We start from the raw sequence: 22,305 nt of genomic DNA, 5'->3' as shown, positions 1-22,305 counted from the left end.
TCTCGAACTAAATCTGACTACTCTGAGCAGTCAGTGCTGGAGGTTGGCCATTTCCAGAAGAGGGAAAGAAGGTGTCCTCTCTCGAAAGTCTGAGCTGAGTTTTTGTGCAGGAACAATGCTGTGGCTGGAGCAAAGCCATCCTCCACGTTTCTCCCCTTTCTGGGACGGCCCCATCCAGTCTCTCCAAGTCTCTTCGTTGTGCCATCTGCTGGATTGTTATTTACAATGCAGCAACAGCTGAGTGCAAACACACAGATGATGCTGAGCCATTATGATTTGATTTCTTGACTGTGGCCAACTGAGCTTCTACAGTGGTAGTATAGAACAGTGGACAGGAAAAAGCCTTTCCCCTTGGAGTGCTGCCTTTTGGTGGTGTTGCTCAGGCAGACTTTCTGATTAAAAATATCCCGTGATTTACAGGATTGCCTCTGTTTGCAGATCTTGCTATGTTTAAAGGTTCCTTTTAAAGCTCAATGCAGAAAATTAATTTTGGAGAAAAACAGAATAAAAGCTTAAGCAAGGAGTCACAGTGGTGTAGAAAGATGTTATGCTAGGAAGCAAATCAGCATTAAGGCTAAAGACTTACTTACAATTAATTGCTATTGGGTAGAAAGTGGAATTGGTGTGGAGTTTTTATGGCTATGTAGTTTACCTTTAAATCCCAGATATTTCGGGTAGGGCAGGGCAATGCCATGGGCTCCACTGGTGGATGCAAGCACATGGGCACAGAGTGCCACCACTTGCCTCTCCCCCAACCTGCTTTTGTTTCCTGGCATTTCCCTTTCCTTGGATCTTTGTTTAGCAGCATTAGCTCTCTGGTGCAATTTAGCTCATTTCACAATCAAATTGCTGTCTTCTATGCACTGTCTCAGTGAAACAGCTAAAAGTTAACTCCCATAGGAAAGCTTAGTGCAGCAGCAAGAAAGAGGAATACTCTTTACAGGCCATTGTCATAGTGGGCACATGCTCCTTTCAGTCTTTCCCCAGGAGTTTTTATAGCTTCTCCCTTCAAATACGGATGTGTTCTGGTTGATCTCTCCCCATGATGGTGTTTGCCAGGGTAGTTTAGCTTCTACTGATTATGCCTTTTCATCTCTTTTCAAACTTAGGTTGGCTTAAGTCCATCTCCTAGGTGATCTGTGCTTGTATCTCTATCTCTCTCCTTCATCACCTATTCCATCCAAAAGTACTTGCTTTTTTCAGCTCTTGTCCTCTATTCACTTTTCCTCTCTAATAATGTTGGAAAAAAAACCACTGCAACGCAAAACTCAAGCAAACAAAAAACCCCATTAAGGACCTTACTTTTCTGGGAGATGTTGGAAGATATTATTATTAATAATGATTATTATAATTTATTATTATTATTTTTATTGATATAATCTTAAAAGGAAGGCTGATCATTAGGTATTCGTGAGTAATGTGTTTGGCATGTTAGGCTGAAATTAGTTCAGTGGGATCAGAGGCAAAGAGAGGCCCATGAGAAATATGGCCACAACTTGCATGTGGCCGTGAGCCATTACAGTTATTTATTTTTCCCTCCTGACATCTGTGTGTTGTTTCTGTTGCGCCTTACTTACCCTTTTGGCAAGATTTTTAAAAGGATGGGGTTTGTGTGTTTGTTCATGTGCACATTGTAGATCTATCCACATGTGCTTACCAGTCCAGTTGGTCATTAAGTGTCTAAATATGAAGGTACTTTAAGTCAAAACAAAATTCTGTGTGTGCTTTGGAGTAAGCTATTATCATAGCTCAAGGGATTGAGTTTGGTAGCAAGAGATTAAAACAAAGCCTGGAGCCAGATGCTGTCCTGCTCTCTGTGCATCTGTCTAGACTCCCTTTGCCCTCGAGGCAGAAGTGCCCCAGCTGACAGAACCTGACACTAAGTCCAGATAAAGTGCAGTGGGAAACCTGATGGTGTAATGTGAATGTGCCTGGCACTAGCAAATTGGTACCAGCCCCAGGGTGAGCTGGAGGCAAGGGACGCTGATGGTACTCTAGCACTATTATATTACAGCTATCTGTCTTTTGAAACTCAGTGGGATTCCTTTGTATGGGTATACAATCTATACACTTTCATATTTATACTCTAATGAGAGGCTTTTGTTTGTTCCAAGATGGAATTACAATGGTGACTGCTGTGACTGCTGTGGCATGAACAGGGTTTTTATGCCATAGCAGTAACTTCCTTCTGCCATATTCCTTCATTCATTCATGCAGATAGATTAACACAGGGAAAAATGCCATTATAACATAAAGTGTCATACACTTCTGAGAATTTCAGTTCTCCTCTAACTAGTCTGGGTAAAAACAAAAAAAGAATCCAGCTGAGAAATCTGATGCCCATTCTCTGGAGTCCCATCCGCAAGGTGAATGAATATCTTTTTTTGGCAGAGTTACCAGTCCTAAACAAACGTTGGCTTATTTAGTTTGTTAGGAAAGCCTTTGTCTCTTCAGAACATTAACAAAAAATACTCTATTACTTTGTGCCTATTATTGCAGTTTCCTGGGCTTTGTAACTCTGTTCAGGGCAAGCTCTGCTCTTTCAGGCTTATGGATTTCTTTCTCATAGTATCATCTGAAGAAGATGTATAAAGATTTGTTTGTACTTGAATCGAACAGTCCAGATCTAACTGGCTAGAGCAGGGGGGCTATTTCCTTCCTTTTTTTTTTTTTAATCTTTTTTTCTGTTTTTTTTTTTTAATCAAACTTCTCTCTGTTTTTTTCTTGTTTCTCTTTTCCTTTCATATTGTCTTTCTTTCAGTGATCTCCTTTTCTTTGCATTCCATCCTCTAAGGTTTAGAGCTTTTCTCAGACAACTGTTTGCTTCTGTGCTCATTGTACATGCGTGTATACAAAATTGTTGACACCAGAGCAAAAGTAGGGAAAAGCATATTTGTGTGTGCACCTTTTTATTTGGTCCTAGAAGTTAAATGGCTATAGCTTGTGTTGTCTGAAAGAAGGTGGCAGGTTGTGTGTCCTAGGAAAAAATAGAGAATGAAAGATGGATGAGAAGCACTAAAATGTGACATGCAGTGTGAAAACCATGGCAAAACATCAGTATGTCAAAACTGGGAGATAGAAGGAAGAAAACTGACAACTGTTGTCCGTTAAATATAGTTTAGTGTTTGTATGTCATGGACATAATTTTCTACCACGCTCTTTGCACTTTTAGTGCAGTAACTCATCACACGCTGACCAGTTTATCTTGACCACATAATAGATTGGACCCCATGTTTGTTATGTTGTCCGTGTCAGCTATAGCATTTAAGTCTTAAGGATTTTTTTTTAATTAATATCTCCTTAACAGTGTTCAAGTTTAAAATATTAATTGATATGACTCAAACCAGATTGTTTTGATTGACCTTCTGTTATCTCTTTCCTTCTATTATCTATTTCCAGTTTATGAATTTCTGTTACTTTCTGTATTACTTTCTACTGCCCAGTTTGTAAAATTGATAAACCTACCATTTCAAATGTGTGAGTGTCCATAACAGCCTTCATTTAAGCACAGAACAGAAAATCTGAAAATAACTATTAGGAAATTAATAGTAAGGAAGCAAAATTAACCAGGAGGTCTTGACTCTCTAGCATGATGCTCCACTACACACTTTCAGTTTCCTCCAAATCATAGCTAGAGCTCAACTTACACAGTGATTCATATCCATGGTGCACAGTCTTCAATATATGCTGTTTACATTATTCTATTTTAATAAGTTGAAAATTTAAATAATTTATTTGCTCTAAAATATTAAAATTGCATAAATGAGCCTGAACTAGAATACAGCATACTCTTTCTAAAAATGCGTATTTAATTTGTACACTTGATTTACTGTAATAGTAAAAAAAAAATGGCAAATGCCAATTACTATATTTAAACAGATGAATCAATCAGTGTTTTGGCAATGCTGGCAGTTTTTATTGTTGTATGAAAATAGTCATTAGCTCAGCTCCTAGTTTCTGGCATTTTCACATTCTGATCAATAGAGCCAGTGTCTTCAGAGGGCAGCTGCCACTTGCAAAGCTCTGGTGCAGATTTAGTCAGAGTTTAGATCTTTCCTTTCATTTATGCCTTTCCTTAAACGGTTACACGTGTTTGGAAGTACATAATCTCTATGATAACAGGATGGTGTCTGCAGCTTTACCTGTCTTGCTTAGATATGAGATATTAGTCGTGCTATCTTCATGACAGTGTTTGGGAGGTGTAGCGGGGAACAAGTGTTTCTGAGTAATTCAAACTTGAAAATTTCATCATCATATGTTGTCTGAGAGTTGTGTTTATCTCAAAATGTGCACTGACGTAACACAGAAAATTTGATTTGTTAATTCTTTTTAGATGGAATTGATTAAAAACATAAGCACTGCTGAGCAGCCCTATTTATTCACTAGGCATGTTCATTTCCTCAACTTCTCAAGGTAAGGCTTTTTTTTTTAGTTAAAAAACTTTTTCACGGATTTCTGTTAATTGTAATACATAAGCATTTTCCCTACTTTACATATAAACAATATAATGTCCTTTTTTTGTCCTCCTTTCTGGTACTGGAAATCACATTCAGAAGTTGGAGGGGTTTTTTTCTGTGCTGTCTTTGCTACAGAATAATTATGTACAGTATGTTTGTGAAAGCCAAGATGCTATTGCATGCCTTTGCCTCTGAGATGACTTGGTTTATAACATTTCTGGCCAACATGCTTGAGGTGGTAACTTGGGTCTTTAAACTGTGCATTCATGATTAAAAAGTGGTAGCTCGCTGTTGTGAATATTTCATCTCTGTATAGTCAGATACAAATACAAGAATGAAAACATTGCTGAGTTCAATAATTTTGTACCTGGAATAACTCTTCACCATTTTAACCAATTTAGTTTTGTTCTGACGAAATAGTCCCCATTCCACAGGATATGGAAGCATTTATAAACCATGCAAATGGATTATGCTCTGTATCATGGGAGTGCAGTCCCTTCTGGCAGCTATTGAAAAGTATGCAGCAAGACTCTAGTGACATTTATAGCACGGAATGTGAAGAAAATTGAATTTGGATGAAACTTCTGAAGAATTTTTGGAAGTATGTGAATAAGTGATGCCAGTTAGCATTTAGCCAAGACACAGAGGTTAAAGCTGACTGCAGATAGTTATTGCCCAGGCTGTAAATTTAATTTGGAAATTGTATTCAGGAACCATGCCATCTGTGCCACTAGGTTAGACTCCTCACATTTGGATTAAAAAAAAATCTGTAGAAGTGTGATTTTTCTGCAGATTCTGTGCAAGAGCTTGCCTAACTTCCCAGCATATTCTTTATCTGATAAAGAAAATGTCCTTTGAATGTATCGCTTCAGGCACGAATAGGCAGTGAGGAAGATATGATAAAATTGGGAAGGGAGGATGTTGTTTTGTTTTGTTGTTTAGTAAAATATTTTGAGCAACTGGAAATTCATTTGATATGAAATGTAACTATAAGCATGATTTCATTACGCGAAAAAAGCAAGTTAAACAAAATTCTAGTCTTCTGTGTTTGCTGTTCTGATTCCATGAGAGATCCATTTCTAATGTATTGTCTTTAAAGAATAAAACTCATTAGACTAGGATTTCACATCTTTGGTAAGTGATCTATTTTCTCCACCAAAATATATAATCAAACAAGTAACCATACCTGAGGGCCAAAGGGATGTTTCTTAATAAAACTGATTTTTCAGAGATGGTAGACGACATTGGGTACATGAGAAAAAAATGACCGTCATTACCTCTTTCTCCTCCCCAGATCCCATTGTCTATATAAATGGTATATCCTTGCCACATAGGTAACACATTTCTGCTGTAACTGTACCCAGGAGGTAAAATCACTCCATGTTTTCTTCCAATACAAATTTGTGAAAATATAAAAAAATTATATAAGAAGTTTGAAAGTATTTGCAGCATCTGTTTTGGCTGTTCCTTGCAAGCCTGAAAAACATACTATTTGCTTTATTGAATGGACACTTGGTTTAACTAGTAGCTGTAGTGAAAGGCTTATGAGTCTTTTAGTGAGACATCATTGAAGTGCATCAATATTGCTTACTTTTGGTTTAGCATTTCCTAGTGTTTTATGGTAAATTAAACATTTTTGATGTTTTAGTCTTTAGTTTCAAAATGCATTGGCTGTGTTACACCTACTGGTGGAGTAGCATGTTGATCTTTTTTTCTGTTCCTTAATTCTAGGGTGATTCTCTTTAGACTGAATTTCTTTAGAACCTGTAGTCTCAAGTAATGATTTTGCAGAAGTTTCAAGAATGTTATTTAAATACACATTCTAAATACTACAGTATTGTGAAAGCATTTTACTTTTGCTTGATTTTGAAACTATTCCTTTATAGACTGTCTCAAATATAGAACTCAAATTGTCTGTGGAATATGATTTTTCCTATTTGTCCCAGCTTTTCTGCCAGCTCGACGTGAAAGCCACATGACACCCCAGAAGCTAAAAGAATGAGGGCCAAAGTATCAATGTGGTGTTTTCTGGCTATCAGTTGAAGACCATAGGCAGCAGCTCCCTGTGAGCAGCCAGTGCAGTGAGGAGTGAGATTACTCATAGAAGACAACCGACTCCTGGCTGCAGGCTTAGGGCAGCGTCAGATCTGTGAAAGGCTGAAAGATCAGCCTGAAGATTGAAGAACCCTACTTTGGTGAAAACCTTTGCTCCTTCCCAAGGAAAGGGTTGAGGCTTTCTGCATGACATTGTAGCAGAGCCATTACTGGAAATTACCAGTCTTTTCTGGGGCAGCCATCCTGGGCATTAGTCCAATGACCAAAGTAAGGTCTTGTTTGGCACTTTGTATCTTTGAAACCAAAGTTTTGTTTGCAAAAAGGGATAAGGAACACTTTATTCTCCTTTCTCCTTCATGTATCAAGCTGGCAGACAGGGAGGAGGTAGGAGAAATGTTATCTTTGCTATTCTTTTTGTAAACTTGATGATCGCTGTTGAGACAAAAGGAGTCTCCTCGACTCACCTTGCAGTTCTCTGCTTGAGTGCTTTCAGGGTCTCTAAGGATTGTATTAAGAGAAAGTAAGCATGGTTGTGTGAAATGTGAGTCTGTTTTGCTTTTGCTTGTCAGTGCTTCTCAGCTTCCGAAACAGTAGTAAGAAAAATAAACTTGATTTTTGTTTAACATCACTGATGTGAATAGCAGCAATGACAAATAACTTGGATTTCCCCTGTCTGCACTCTGCACCTGCTTATAAACTTGTCAGCACTTAGAGCACTCTGATTATTCAGAAAAGCATCACAGCATTTACTTATGATTGTTACCAGTTCAAAAATAAAGGGACTGTATTTTCTTTCCAGAAAAAATCTCTAGTGGAAGTGAGCTAAGCCTTCAGTGGGAATTTGGGCACATACATGTTTCTGAGGCATCATTAGTTTTGCTGAACAAAGTTCTAAAGACTTGAAAATCTCATCCTGACCTGAATGCTTGCCAGGGGTGTTTTCCCCTCATTTCTGAACAGTGAAAGAGTGCCTGCTGGTTCAGCTGAGTAAATGAATCCTCATTTATTCTCTTACATCTTCACCTTTTAGTTCAATACTATCTTTTCTCAATCCAGAGCAGTGCAAAGACGCAGAAAAAGGCAAATCTTAAAAAGATGCACTATAGCAAATCTTATGTGAATTTTTACAGACATAAATCTGATTAATTGCACTTCGAAACAGAAGATAAAAAACTAAGCTTCTTGCTCTTCTTTGATGTGAGTAAATTTCTACAGAACACTTGTCACAGGAAAAGCTTTCATTCCCAGTGTTTTCAGCTTCTCTTCGCGGTCTCTCCTGTGCAGCTAGGGCTAGCTTTATGAAACAATCCAGTACCTCAGCAGGGTAGCTATTCCATCCAGGACATTTTGTGTTGCTGTTTATTGAATCCCCCTTTACTTGTCATTCATGGGTGAGGCTTTTCACCATGGCTTTATTTCCTGCTCCTCGTTTCATCTTAAGTGCTGGACTGACCCCTCCATACTTGGCTTTCTTCTAATAGCCCTATTTGGAGATGTTCTTATATGCAGAGGTAAATGTATATGTGCTTTTAGGTTTCATACTGGCTGTTGCTACTGGGGCTAGCCCAGCACGAGATTTCTTGCTTTTGATTGGAAAAGGAGTGAAAGCATCAGGCTGTGTTTGAAGGCACCAAATTAAATTGCCTCTGCTGCTTCCTTGGGCACTTGGTTCCAGTTGTCTGTCAGCATTACTGTCAAATTATTGTGGCTAATTTCTAACATGGATTTTTCTGGCTTTTGCTCCATATTGACTGAAATGCATTTTTTTTTATTCTCTGGTGTTTCTTCCCATCCATCTGCAACCACCATCTCCAAATACCTTTCACTCTTTCATTTGATCTCAGGTACTCTCAAGCCTCTTGCTGGCAGGTGTTTTCCTAAGCCATTTAATAACTCTTCTCTGAAATTTCTGCAGTAGTTCTGTAGTCTTTATTAAGTGTAATTATCAAAACTGTACTGTGGACCTGTATCAGCTTCACTAATGCTGTACATGGCAGGAAAAAAACCCACCTCTTTGCAGTCACAATGCTTACACACTTCTAAAGCTACAGTTGCACTAGAGCAATCTGGGCTTTCAGGGTGAGTTGTTTTTCCAGTGTGTTTCCTAGATGCTTTCTTAATCACTGTTTACCAGGGTGCCATTTCCCATTCTGTAGCAGTGGCCTTCATTCTTTGTTTTTAAATGGGTTAACCAAGGGGAAAAAAATGAGCAAAATGAGCACACAAATTACTGACTGCTGCCCTATTACAGTGGATGTTGTGAAGAGAAGATTCTTTGAATAAAAGAAAAGAGTAGAATCTCCCTTGATAGATATTTATGTATATGCTATGCTCTGCAGTGCACAGGGTAGAGGCACCCACCTCCACTTGTGTGAAACTCAGATATTCAGATGGTTTGCCTCCACGTAAGAATGTGTGCCTGAAAAGGGTACATTGCAGGACCAGGATGACAGCTATCATTTATCTGTCACATTCCAGTTCCTTTTATAAAAGAATTGTTGGAGTCATTACATTAGTAAAAAATTTGATAACTTTTTCATCTCTTTCTGAATTGAAGTTTCTAAACTAATGATGCTGGGAAAAGCATCCAAACTGTTAGTCAGAAACAAACATTAAAATGTCTGCACTCTAGGCAGGTAAGTATTTGTATGCTAATGCGTTTGTAGGTGTTATTTGTAGATCCAGGCAGTACAGTGAATAACCTGTAGAAAGACAAAATCTGTTTCAGGATAGCTGCAGGTTGCACGCTGTTCTTTATCATAAATTCTGCTTGTTATCCATTTATTTAGCCTGAGAAAAAAATGAAGCAAGAAGAAACTTCAAGTTTGTGAAAAAGCCCCACTTGACCTCTTACTAATCTTCTGCTGAATTAGTAACTGTAACAGTCTTTGGGCAGCTACTCAAGATGCTTGGCATGTGCTCCAAGTGTCACAGATTTCAGAGAAGCAGAAAGAATGTTTGCAGGAATGCACAGGGAGTGGTGAGGCTGCGACTTTGGGACAGAATGAGTCAGGGATGGGAATAATTGTGCAACTCCCATTTTGGACATGGGAAGACACCTTTCCTCCCTCTGACAGAAAACTGTTACCTTTGGAGCATATAGTTATGGACCCTGGTTAAGGGCAGAGCAAGAAATTCAACTGCTACCACCTATCTCAGGGTAAATTAATGTTACAGGACAGTGTGTGAAAACCTAAAGTCATGCCTCTGTCAGTGACTGGTAGGTGACTTTTGCTTGTTTAAAGGCTGGCTAATTAGGTCAGGATAAAGTCATAGGAGGGACAAGCATTAAAAAGACCACCCAGAAAGAGAAGCAGGCATTTTCATATCTCACTGGAGCCATGATTTCTTTACTTTCTGCAGCAGTTATAGACTGCTGGGGAATTATCTTTAAAATTTCCTATGATGTGATAAGGAGATGCAGAGATAAAGCATGGACTCAATTTAGTCTTGCGTTTTAATTAGCCCTTATAATTCAGTTCAGTCTATCTTATTTGTTCAAAGCCAGGATGAATTCCTGGAGCATTACTATGTGAGGAGTCATCGTTTTTGCACTGTCAGACTGCCGCCTACTTGCTTTCAGCTCCAGTTTTAGTACCTGTGGTGTGTATTTAGCATTTATGTGTGTGTACTTGAGGGGAAAGGACAACAATACGCTAAACTTAATTTTCTAAGGAAATAAGATTCACACAGCAGTTCCAGCTGTTCTGCATGCCTTTCCAGTTTCCCTCCAAACCTAATTTGTAAGTAATTTCTGAATCTGTTGGCCAGTTTCAAACCAGATCTGGAAGGCTAGTAAAAGACTTGAAGACAGTCAGGTACATCTGCTGGAGGGAAAGCCAAGCAAAACAGAGCTGCTGGACCTTCTGCTGGGCCACAGTCAGCACCCACCTCCCTGTTCCCTGTTTGGATGCCAGTGCCAGCTCTGCTCTGTCCCTCTTGGTGCATGAGAGATGTAGGGGGACAAGCTTGGAAATGTAATTGTCTTTAGACGCTGGAATCAACATAAGGAATATTTCTGTTTATCTATTATTCATCAGCAGAGTTAATGTGTAAAGTTCTTGGTTTTCTTGCAAAAATCTTTTCTGGTAGACAGTCTGTATCAACATTACTGATTTATTTTATTGTTTTAATATATTGTTTTAATATATTGTTTTAATACTTTTTTAAACAGACACAGTGGCCAACAATAAGTAATAAAAATGAGTAAAGTATGCTGCTGTAGTGACAGACAGTGTCACATGCAGCATTGCTGATCAGTTTGAACACTTCCTTTCAACTCTGACCTCAATTCTGAATTATGGATAATAGTAAATCGCTTGCTGTATGAAGGCAGAGGTACACAGAGAGAGGTTCAGTCTGGATAAGCCCATAATTAAACTTCATTTCTGAATATTGTTCAGGGGTTTTTTTGTTACTCATCAGTTATGTTTTTTCTCAAGTAGAAGCAGCTCTTAAAATTTACAGTTTAACGTAGCACTTTGGCATTACAACATTTCCTGTTCTTGGGCTCTGTATAGTGTGTCCATAACCAACAAACGAAAAGGAGGTGAGTCTTGAAGAATTAACTTGACTACACACTGTGTGAATAAGCTGTGTTTGAAAGCAGTAGCACACTCTGTGCTGACAGCATGGTGTTTGAAAACCTTGCATGTTAGCTTGTTGATTGTTTGTAAGGGTTGGAAGATATATTTACAATTTTTTATAGCAATTAAATATCTTGTTTTGCCATGACTTATGTATGTGTCTTTGGTCTATTTCTTTGGAAATAGAATTTAAATTTTAGGGGTTTTTATAGACTGGTAAGAGGTTGGTAAAACCAGAGTGATTCTGTTATACTGTTTTCTTTGATTTGAAAGAGTCATGAGATATTTTCACAACACTGAGGTTTATTAATAACTTGAGGGTTCTTGTTTCTCCCTTTCTCTGGAACAAGAAATAATACAATACAGAGCATAGATGTTTTGTAGAACATGCCTATTCTGTGTTTTAACTGTACTCCACTAGCTTTTGGATAGAGTGTGCTAGGCAAATGCATGGAGCTTGCCTAACAAGATGCTGAATGTCCCTGACCCTTTGAATGCAGACTCAGGTGTATTTTGCATGAATGGCAATACTTCTGTCAACTTGCACTGATTCTGAACAGCTCAGCTGTGGGAGGAATTCAGCTCTTTGAGTACCTTCTTGAGTCAACATCTTGAAACAATGATTGCAGCCTAAGATTATCTACTGTGGTAATTTAATGTTATGGATTTTCTCTCCTTTAGAAAAAAAAAGCACACATAGGAAGTGTCATTAAAAATATGGTAACAAAAAAATTATTACCCTCTGGGTAAGCTCTTAAAAGCAGGGAAATGTCAACTAAGCTTACATGCACGACCTTAACACTGTGTCTTTATGGGTGTTCATTATAATCTATACTTTTTGCTAACACATCATGAAACACTTTCTACCACCATGTGAGGTCTGCCTTGTAAAGTACACATTTCATGAATGGCTACATGGTGCTGTAATCCCTCCTACATCTTTTTTCATTTTTATACTACATTTTTAAAATTATGTGAGTGTGTAATGATGTTTTTTAAAGGTGGCTTGATGGAAGGCTAAACATGAATCTAACATGCAGTTTGACCTTTGTATGGTCTAAGGGTTTTATGGGGGTTTATTTAAAAAACAAATTGCTCTATGGTGATTTTCTTCCCCAGTATTTTAAGATTATCTGTTTTTAAATTTATTTCCCTAGATTTCCCATGTTTTTTGCATAATAGACTCTTTAGCTTTCATTCAGCTGGTAATACGATATTCTCAGAATAGATGTGGTTGTTTAAAACCTAGTTACTGAAGGTGGGATCAGGCATGACACCTAAATTACACCTTTTTTACTGTTGTTTTGTTTCCATGCTCACATTCACACTCTAGATTTTATTGCCAATTCAGGAATAACTTAATTTAAGATGTTGTTTATTCAAAAAAGTCCAAAAGAGAATAAAGAGAATGATCAGAGATATAAAAATTAACCTGTGAGGAAAGATTGAAAGGGCAGAGAAATTAAAAAAAATAAAAGGCGCTGGGAAAGAGGGGACTGTGATAACAGTTTTGAATTTTATATCAAAAAGGTTCTGCAGAGGTAAAGTGACTGTATGGTTCTTCATGAGTGATGATAGCAGAAGTATTGTTCTTGAATCGTGTTGACAGAGTTCTAGATCAGACATTTATGAAAGGTCTTGAATAGAGACAGCAAAACAACAGAATAGATTGTATTTGAGGATTCTGGAGTTGATAGTGCCAATTACGTAGCTGATCCTGCCTTCAGGAAAAAATACGGATTGTGGCAGTCCCAAGTAATTTCTAGTCTTTCTCACCCTTGTGTAATGCATAATACAGTCTATTTAGGTTTGAACCTAAAACCTTCATCTTTCAGGAAGGAATTTAAGTCTTGATTCAAAATCACCAGTAATGGAGAATCTTCTGCCCTTAGTAAATTCTTCCAATACTAAATTGTTCTCTCAAGCTGTAAACTGTGAGTTATTTTCCTGGGAAATCCAGTTGACTCCTTTTCCTTGAATCCTAATATACATTTGCCCACTATGTAAAAATCCTTTCATCAATTTTCCCCCCATGTAAGCTGTCATATGTAACTTCTTACAAGCCATGGTACAATGACCCCTCAGCCTTCTCTGTACTTTTTTCCCTTCTCATTTTCTTTTCAGGCTGAAGTTTTTCAGTTTGTTGGCATTTCTCATTGCAAGGCATTTTTTTTTAATCCTTCTTGTGACTCTGTAGTGAACTTTGTGCATGCTTTGCTTGAAATGGTCTCTGTTAGTGGTTGCATCAGGTCTTTGCTCCACTCCGCTCCTACTTCTTAGAAAAGGGGAAACTAGGATTATTCTGGCCTGTAAAGTCTCACATGTTGCTCATAATCTGTGGAGGCATGCAAGTCTTTGCCAGAATTGCTCCTTCTCTGTGAGTATGCTCTGCTGATGGTTCTAGATGCTTTGGGTTTTATTATGCAGGTTACAATGATTTTTTTTTGTTATACCAAATTTGCTATATTTCTATTTCCATATGGTTCCTCCTAGCATTGTCTTGAGTAGCTCTCTGTGACAGCCATTTCCACAGAACAGTTGGAATCGCCCGAGACACTCTTACATGTATACATATGAGAAATTGAATATGTAGTGCATTGCAACATCCTTTTCATTACAACCTTCCTACAAAGTCAACCTCAAGATTTTATGTGAACGGAACTATCTCAGCCAAATCTATGGTCTCATCCAATTTTGAACATGTATCTTTTCTACACATCGTGTTTGTTGATTTAATGCTTTCCAAGGAGCTGTATCAGTGGTTCTACTACTTGCTGGGAATTTATTGTAATAATTTATACTTAGTTTTCCTGTTCCTGGATAAAATTGTGCAACATTTATATCTCTGAATTATAATGAAATGTTAATCAGTGTTCCAGAGAGATCCTGAGTCAGACCTTTGGACAGTCTTGAATACGAAGTATCTGGAAGTAAATGATTTTAAATAATGCAGAGTGTGACTATAGCAGCTGTTAGTGTTTTGTGGAGAATTAGTGGTTTTTTTCTTACTTGTTTCCAGCTGTAACTTTGCATTACATAAATGAAAGCCCAACTAGTGTTTCTCTCTCAAGTGTTACTTTTACTTGAGTTGGGGATGCTATACAAACCCAGGCAGGATTTGTATCAGTGTTAGTGCTGTTCCTTATGAATTTATGTATTAAACTATACTTTGATATCCTTGGCATATGAAGAAAAAAAGCCTCACTGTTTAGCATGCATGAATGTAAAAGATTGACAGAAATACAACCTAAAATATTCTGGGATGTTTACAGATTGTTGAAACAGATAAATAGGAGAATTTATAGTGTAATCTTTTAGCCATTCGCTGCTCTGAGGCAATTGACTAAGCAATTCCCTGAGGACTCAGTTGTGATTTTTACAATTATATTACTTAAACTCATCACTTCAGAAACTGAAGCTTCTACTACTGAAATCACAGCTCCGGAAATGGTAATTAATGAGTTGAGTGTTGCCAGTTTGCAACCTTGAACCACTGGGCAGTTTGGATCCCCACACGCACCTCCCTTTCAAGGCCAGCCCAGCCAGGGATGCACTTCTGAAACAGAAAGATTTACCTCAACTCACTTCCCTTTTCTCCCTCGTAATTACAAAGAAAACTTTGAAAAACATGCAGAGTGAATACACAAAAGCTAGAAGAGAGGCATTACAAACAAAAGCAAGCAGATAAACAACTTTATTTGGGAGGCTGGCAATACCATGTAGTCCCAGGCAGTCAGAAGCTCCTCTGGGAATCTTTGCAGCTCATCCTTGAGGAGGGTCCTTGGAGCATCCCATAGGTGCCTGCGGTCTTGTGTGCTGAATAGGGTTGCTTTGCCACAAGTGCATTCTGATAAAAGATGTTATAATAAATTTTCAAGATATCTTTTTTAGAAGGTGGATTTTGATGTAACTGCATCTTAAGTCCTAAAAAGGTGAAAGTTGTACATTAGTGCTTTTACCTGATCTCTCTGTGAACTGTGCTGCACAGCAGGTAATGGAGCTGTAACGTAACTGATGTGTAAAGGTTACTGGGCAATTGTGCTCTCAGCACATGATTCTTAGTTTTATGAGGCTGTAAAAGGAAATTTGGCTTCCTTTCTAAGAAGGACACAGTATGTCTACCCCTATTAACATTAGCTGACTGTCAGTTCTTGTTTGCATCCATTATGTTGAGCTTCTAGCAACCAACTCATTTGTTTAAGAGGAGGCATTTTACATTAAAAGAGTAAGAGGCAGCCAGAGTTCTTCTAAAGAATGGGTTGTAGGTTGGGAGTTGTCTTTTCCTCAAGGAATGTGGTTTGCCTGCAGGGATGAAGAAGCCTGCTTCTGCTTGTGCAAAGAGTTTTGTGTGTGAAAATGCAATAGCCTTCTAGAGTGACATGACAGGACTACCTCTATGAGCTTTTTTTTAAGCTTTCTTAAAAATAATTGAAATTGAAATAAAAGATAATAGGAGCTGAGAGATCCTCCATCTGACAGCCAAGCAAATCACTTTGGTTGAATTTATTTATTTATTTTTTAACTCCTCTTACAAGGGAGGAGTTTGTTTTCAACAAAGATTGTGATCATGTAATTAATAAAATTGGAATTCATTAGAGACATTTTTCTAAGAGGTAGACTTGTAACATCTAGCATACTTCTCAGGCTTTTTTTCACTTTTATTAAAAAAGGTATGGAGGAATATATTATTAATGAGCCTAAGTGCCATTGATTGAAGCCTGCAAATATGCTAGTTATTTTGATGGGGACTCAAAAAATATACCTGTCACAACAGGACAGTTAAAACTAACGGAATTTAATAAGATATACTAAATACATCAGAGGGGTTAAGTGCAGGGAGACCACTGCAGAGGATCAGTGCATATGTTTTCGGTGCTCTGCTGGAGTGATGGTGTTGTGGCCCACTTTACCCAGCAGCAATGTGCTGCAGGGCATGAGAATGATCAGGTACCTTTATCATGCAGGGTCCAATCTTGATTGCACTTGGAGAAGGTAAACCTGCTGCTCAAGATTAGAAAACTATGATTGTGCCCCTTTTTGAGTCCTTCATAGTAGGTATTTGAATAAAAATAAGGTGAGATGATGTATAATGAGAATACAATATATTACTGTTTGCAAGAGCATTTTCATGTGCGTGTTTTTAATTTGGAATGTTTTGATCTGAAAAGCCAAGTAATATTTAATATGTTCTGACTGATGGGTACCTAAAAATATGCAGGACATACTTGAACAGATGGAGCATTGATTTCCCTTTCTTTTCCTCTTCTAAGTAGCTTAAGGTTATTGATTTTTCCAGCAGGATTTTTTTTATGCCATGTGAGTGCTGCTTAGCTTCCATAAAGGAGTCTCAATACAGTACATAGAAACAAATGGTTGGAATTTGAAGTATTATAAACTATGTTTAAACAAACTCAGATTTGAATAAGAGCCAAAACAGACTTCAGTTTTCTAAAAAATCCCTGCTTGTTGCCTGGTGAAGCAACGGCAGCTGGGTGTAGACTAGACTAGTTACAGTGAAATCAGAATTTTGAGTTGTCCTGTGTTTTTGGGGGGCACAGACTCTGTTTCAGAAAGAGAAATTCCTCTGTAGCTCTTTGGGAGAGAGTGACCTCCCATCTCAGCTGTCGTCTTGGGATGGAGGAGCTTGCTGTTCTCTCAGAGCTGTTGGTGCTTACAGTCCACATGTTCAGGGATATGACTGTACCAGCAAAAAGACAGGCTCTGACACTTTGGTGGGTTGGTTATGTAATCCAGCATCTCCTTTCACTTCAGAAAAAGACAGTATGCATTGAATGTTTCCATGTAGAAAACTAATAGCTGCCTGCTTCTGATTTTTCTCTCTTCTGAAGAGCATTTAGTCTTAGTGTCCTCTACAAAACCCAGACAGAGTATCCCTACTCTCCTGCTTGTCTGAAACTTGTAATCTTTCTTTCTCTGTCTTAAGACAACTTGCTGCTTCTGTCTTCACTTCATGCTGTATTTGTTGCTTTCCCTTTTCTTTGCTCTACTCCTCTCTCTTCTGTGTTTAGGTTATTGCTGATCTGCATCAAGCAGCAGAAAGATAATATGTTTGGTATTTTAGGTGCAATCTATTCTAACCAGCAGTTTCACTTGAAAAATTTAGTTTTCATGACTACCAGCCATGGTATTCACCAAAAGCTTTCTATTTGAATAAATATTGTCAAAGCTTATTGCCTTTATTGTCCTACGGTATTTGCAGGAAAGCCTCTTTTTTAATGTAGGTTTTATTTCTGTGTAAAGACAAAAAGCAGCAAAGACATGCTCAGAGAAGAATTCTAAATATTGAATTCATGATAATTCCTTTGCACACCCATGTCCAAACTGGGCTATGCACTAATCAGGAAGCAAGGAACATCTGCCTTCTTAATTGGATTGTTTTAAAGTTTTATGCTGTCTGTGCAATTTCAAATTATGGCACCGATCCTGCAACATTGAGGTCAATGAGATTGCTGATATGCATAGTTTTTTGTGAGACAAGCCTTTGCAGACTGCATTTAGTGGACTGGGGAATCGTGCAGAATAAAAATCAAGTTGAAACCCTATGGGATTTTTCTCATCCCTTACTAGAATTAGTATATTTAAACAATTTTGCCAGCTGTTTAATATTTATGAGGAGCCTTGGCTTTTTATTATACATAGTCAATTATTCATCTGCCTCAAAAGATGAAGAGAAGCCAAGAGGATTTTTTTAATCTAAAGTGAGTCTTTGATTTTCTCTCTTCTAATCTAATATTTTACCTTTTTAAAGAGAATATATAAAGTACGGCTCAGAAAATAATCAGACCAGCATTTAAATACTTAAATATGGCTGTCCCCCCAAGCTCCCAAAAACAAAGCATAAGCTAGTCCTTGATCAAGAATTGTTCTCCTAAATTGGAGAAACAGAAGTGAGAAGTTCATTTCACGTCTTAGATAAGAGAAAGTCCAAGTTGAATTTAACCTATGAACTTCTCGATCCAAAAGATTTATTTTGTTCTTTATCTCACAGCATTTGTAGACTGTAAGTCTGTTCCATAACTTAAGTGTCCACTATCTAATGGCTTTAAATTGGAGGGGGGAAGATTTAGACTAGATCTTAAGAAGAAATTCTTCATGATAAGATGGTGAAGCACTGGAACAAGTTGCCCAGGGAAGTTGTGGATGCTCCCTCCCTGGAAGTGTTCAGTGCCAGTTTGGATGGGCCCTTGGGCAGCCTGATCTAGTGGGAGGTGTGCCTGCCCACGGCAGTGGGGTTGGAACTGGATGATCTTTAAGGTCCCTTCCAACCAAACTATTCTATGATTCTTCAGGTTTGACCACAGAATCATGTAAGCAACTTTCCCTTCTTTCTTCCAGTTAGACCTATCCTCCTGATGTTGTTTATTGATGTAAAATACGCGTCAATATTTTAATACCGTGGAAATACAGTATAATCGCAGCTCCCGTTTCTTCCTTTCCTCTTTATGTGTCCCCTCAATTAGTTTGTTGTTGACTACCAGGATGATGTGTACAACAGGGTAGAGTAGAGCTGATGGGGTTACTCTGGTTTGTCTTCTCACCTCTAAATTTAGGGTACCTATACTGCATTTTACTTTTATACGGAGCCTGGTTGCAGGTTATTTTACCCTTTCTTTTTCCTTGAATTTGAAATTGATAGCTAATCTCTTTTCTGAAGCAGGAATTTTTGTATTGACTTTTGTAAAATAATCTTCACCAAGTACAGTACAAGGATAAGGCATTGCTTAACCACAAAATAACCTCAAATCCAGTCAGTGTTGCGGGCTAGGGATAAGGGGAGGAAGATCTGCACAAGTTCCAGCAAACATAAAGATGGAAATACCATGCATACCTGTCAGTTCATCCAAAGGAAGCCTTTTGAAATAAGCTTGAATGTTGCAAAATCCTTTGCACATTACTATACTTAACTGTACAGGTGAAGGTGATCCAAGCCTGCCTTCTGGCAGTCCGTGTTAGGCAGTGCTTGCTCTGACATGACTTCGTAGATGGGAAACACATGTGGAAAAGACAAAATAGTCATCCTAGGCTTCAGCTGCAGAAGGTTCTTCAAAACAGCAAGGAGAAAAGAACTGTTGACACAGTGGAAAATGTAGTCTTAAACTAAAATGTTTGTGGGACACATGTAATTTACTGTGATATCACGATTCATCCTAAAGACACCTTACATGCTTTTACAAATTTTTGATAACGAATTGTAAGCTTCTAAGTTTCACTCCTAGCATTGTAAAAGCTCTAAACTTCTGTAGAGAGTAATTTGAAAACATTCAGATGAAAGACGGATACATGTGCCTGTGTAGAACCTTCTGATGAGATTCACCCATTTATCTTCCAACAGGTTTGGAGGAGACCAGCCGGTGTACATCAATATTATTAGAGATCCTGTCAATCGATTTTTATCCAATTATTTTTTTCGACGTTTTGGAGACTGGAGGGGAGAGCAGAATCACATGATCCGTACCCCCAGCATGAGGCAGGAGGAAAGATATCTGGTATGTTTAAGCAAAACACTCTGATTTCTGATTTCCCAGCATCATTACATAAGGCCAGTGTTCAAACTGAATGCCTGAATAGTGGGAGACTGAGGCATCCTCCATCTTGTAATTTTTCCTCTGTCATTGTCTTTCTTGGTCCTTAGTTTGGTCAACTTTAGCATGTAAACTGTTATTGATGAATTCAGTGATCCAGTTTGATTATATATAAGTGGACAGCAAGTCCCAGATTGCTACCATTGAATTACAGTCCTTTCACTGAGTTGGATTTGCACTGTATAGTGGTTAGCCATAATTATTCAGCTTATATTTATCATGGTGAATATTCAGACAGATTTTTAGGTTGAAACTATGTCTGTAACTGTCCAGCCTCAGAAGAAAACCGGGAAACAGAGCAATTTGGTGAGCCCAAGGTTCTAATGTTCTTGCTGGTAAGTGGTGCGTAGTGTTCTTTATACCAGGGCTCTGGTCTCAGTTCTTGGTTTGGTTTTGATTAAGAAGGTGTCAATAATGCTGGATACACTGTTCATAGTAAGTTTTAAATTTTGCACAGCATCTGAACTGTCATAATGCCTTTATCATAGACCAACGTCCTGTGGCAGTAGCTTTTCTACAAATGCTGAATGAGAAACACCAAAGCTAGAGAGGTGATCAGTTTGTTTAATACTTATCTCTTTGAATGCATAATAAAACTTCTGTTTCCTCATCTGTGAATGGGACATAGAGTTTGCAGAAATGAATGCAAAGTGGGTTTTTTACTGTGTTATTATTTTGTTAGCGCTGTCCTGTTTTGTTTTTTGAAAATGTTAAAAATGAGCAGTACCATCTGTACTTCATCCTGAATACCTCTGCTTCTCACTTGAAGTGAAACATGCAGTGATTGGCACCTCTCAAGACTGACTGACTCTGTAAAAGCTGGTATTAATTCAGTACTGCCTGTGCAGTCTAAGATGTGATAGGTACAGCTCATGAAATTTTACTTCAAGCAGAACTGAAGTTTTACTTCAAGCAGAACAGAACTGGATAGATGTAATTCCTGTTGTCTGTGTTGGTTTAAAAGCTAATAGAAAGAAATCACCTTGTATTTTCATTTGCATTGGGTTGTTCTTTAAGAAATTAAGTGTTTATACGTGCACATACGCATAGGTGCACATAAATTGATCAGTACAGAAGCAGTAATGAAAAGGAAATAAAAATTGGCCATCTGAGGTCTTTAGTAATTTTGTTTGAAAGGCAGTTTGTTGGTCTGAGGCACCATCAGCATCCTTTATAAAAACTGTTTGCTTTTTCATTTTGATCTTCTCTGTTGGTAATTCAGTGTTAGAAGCCTGGAAATGTTTTGGGGATCTGTCCTCCATCCCTCCTTGGCAGACTTCGGCTGTCATTTGCACCGCTCAAAGTGGGCGGTTGCCCCTGTCACAGTAACGTATAGGCCACCCGCCAGTGAAATTCATTTTAACAAAAGCCACTTATTCTGAAAGTTAAGCATTTTAAGCCATGTGCTATCCAACCACGTAATATATTGCATGACTGCATTTTAATCTTTTCCTCGGTGATGTAAGGAAGACTGCTGGCATATATTTTAAAACTCAAGTGTAATGGATTTTGTGGAATAGTAGCTTTAGAGGTCTGCTAGATCAATTGCCTGATCTGGCTTTGAAGAAATTAAGCAGATGATTTTACCTCTGTACACGAGCCAGTGCAGCCCTTTAGGACAGAACTGACAGCTGGCCTGATTGCTGGCCTCATATCTTTTGCAATTCTTCCCTAGTACTTTTTTCTTTTCTTTTTTTCCTTGCTGAAAACTCACCATAAAATATTGCTTTTTTACAGGGGCGTATTTGAAGGGTAAGCTTAGATTTAGGTGATCCCTATGTTTCAAATGAACAATGATACCTTTAGCATACAAGATAGTTTCTATATTGATCAGAGCATGAAACCCAAGTCATTTGGGATGAGGTGTGCCTGACTGTGAGCAGATTCATGAAAGCAGGGTGACGATGTGAAAAGGTTTTACTTTTCTTCTTCCATCATGCCTCAGCTCAACAGCTAGGAAAAATCAAAACTGCTGATTGCTCCACAACATTGAGCTTATTGCTGAAGAGCTTGAAAAGCATTGCATTGACAGCAGTTGCAGACTTAGAAAACAGACTGGAAAAGCTGTAAATGTAATTCCTCTGCTTTACCGGGAGAGACAGGTTTGCCTGTAGAAAGAGGTACATCTTTTGAGACTGGGATATTAGGGGCTAATTGTGCTTTTCTCAACCATGATGTTCCTGGCCTCCCATCTCTTAGAAGGTGTTGTGGTCAACTGGGAACCTTTCCAGGCCGTTCTGGCATCTTGGCAGAACTAGCTGCCGGCACTAGTCTTCTCCCTTGAAGCACCAAGGGCAGTGTACATTTTCTTTGAGAAACTACACTAGGAAAGTGCAGAAGCTCAGCACTTCTACAGAGTGGCTGCTTAAAGGAGGAAAAGCGTTTTAAGATCAGGCTTGTGTTTGATAAACTGCTTGGCTGTCAGGTTGTGATATCCTTAATGGAGTAATTCCCTCCCCTAAGTTCTGATCCTTAAGAAAAAAAGAGAGTTGGGATGAAAAAAAAAAAAAAACAAAAAACTTTGAAGTCTTGTTTTACCTTGGGTGCTTTGAAAATCTGAATTGCTGACATTGCAAAGATCAGAAACAGAGACAGAATTTTCCA

General features: G+C 38.2%; 1 protein-coding gene across 1 annotated transcript in view; it reads left to right on the top strand.

Annotated features, from left to right (window-relative positions):
• Window positions 1-22,305, top strand: part of UST (uronyl 2-sulfotransferase) — a 159,799-nt gene that overhangs the window by 83,427 nt on the left and 54,067 nt on the right. The window contains exons 4-5 of the mRNA XM_054063135.1: window positions 4,334-4,413; window positions 19,452-19,605. Coding sequence (XP_053919110.1) covers window positions 4,334-4,413; window positions 19,452-19,605 — 234 coding nt within the window. The remainder of the gene's footprint in view (window positions 1-4,333; window positions 4,414-19,451; window positions 19,606-22,305) is intronic.

Source organism: Cuculus canorus, chromosome 3 (genome assembly GCF_017976375.1).
Source record: "Cuculus canorus isolate bCucCan1 chromosome 3, bCucCan1.pri, whole genome shotgun sequence".
Taxonomy (NCBI): Eukaryota; Metazoa; Chordata; class Aves; order Cuculiformes; family Cuculidae; genus Cuculus; species Cuculus canorus.
This window is presented reverse-complemented; position numbering and strand designations above follow the sequence as displayed.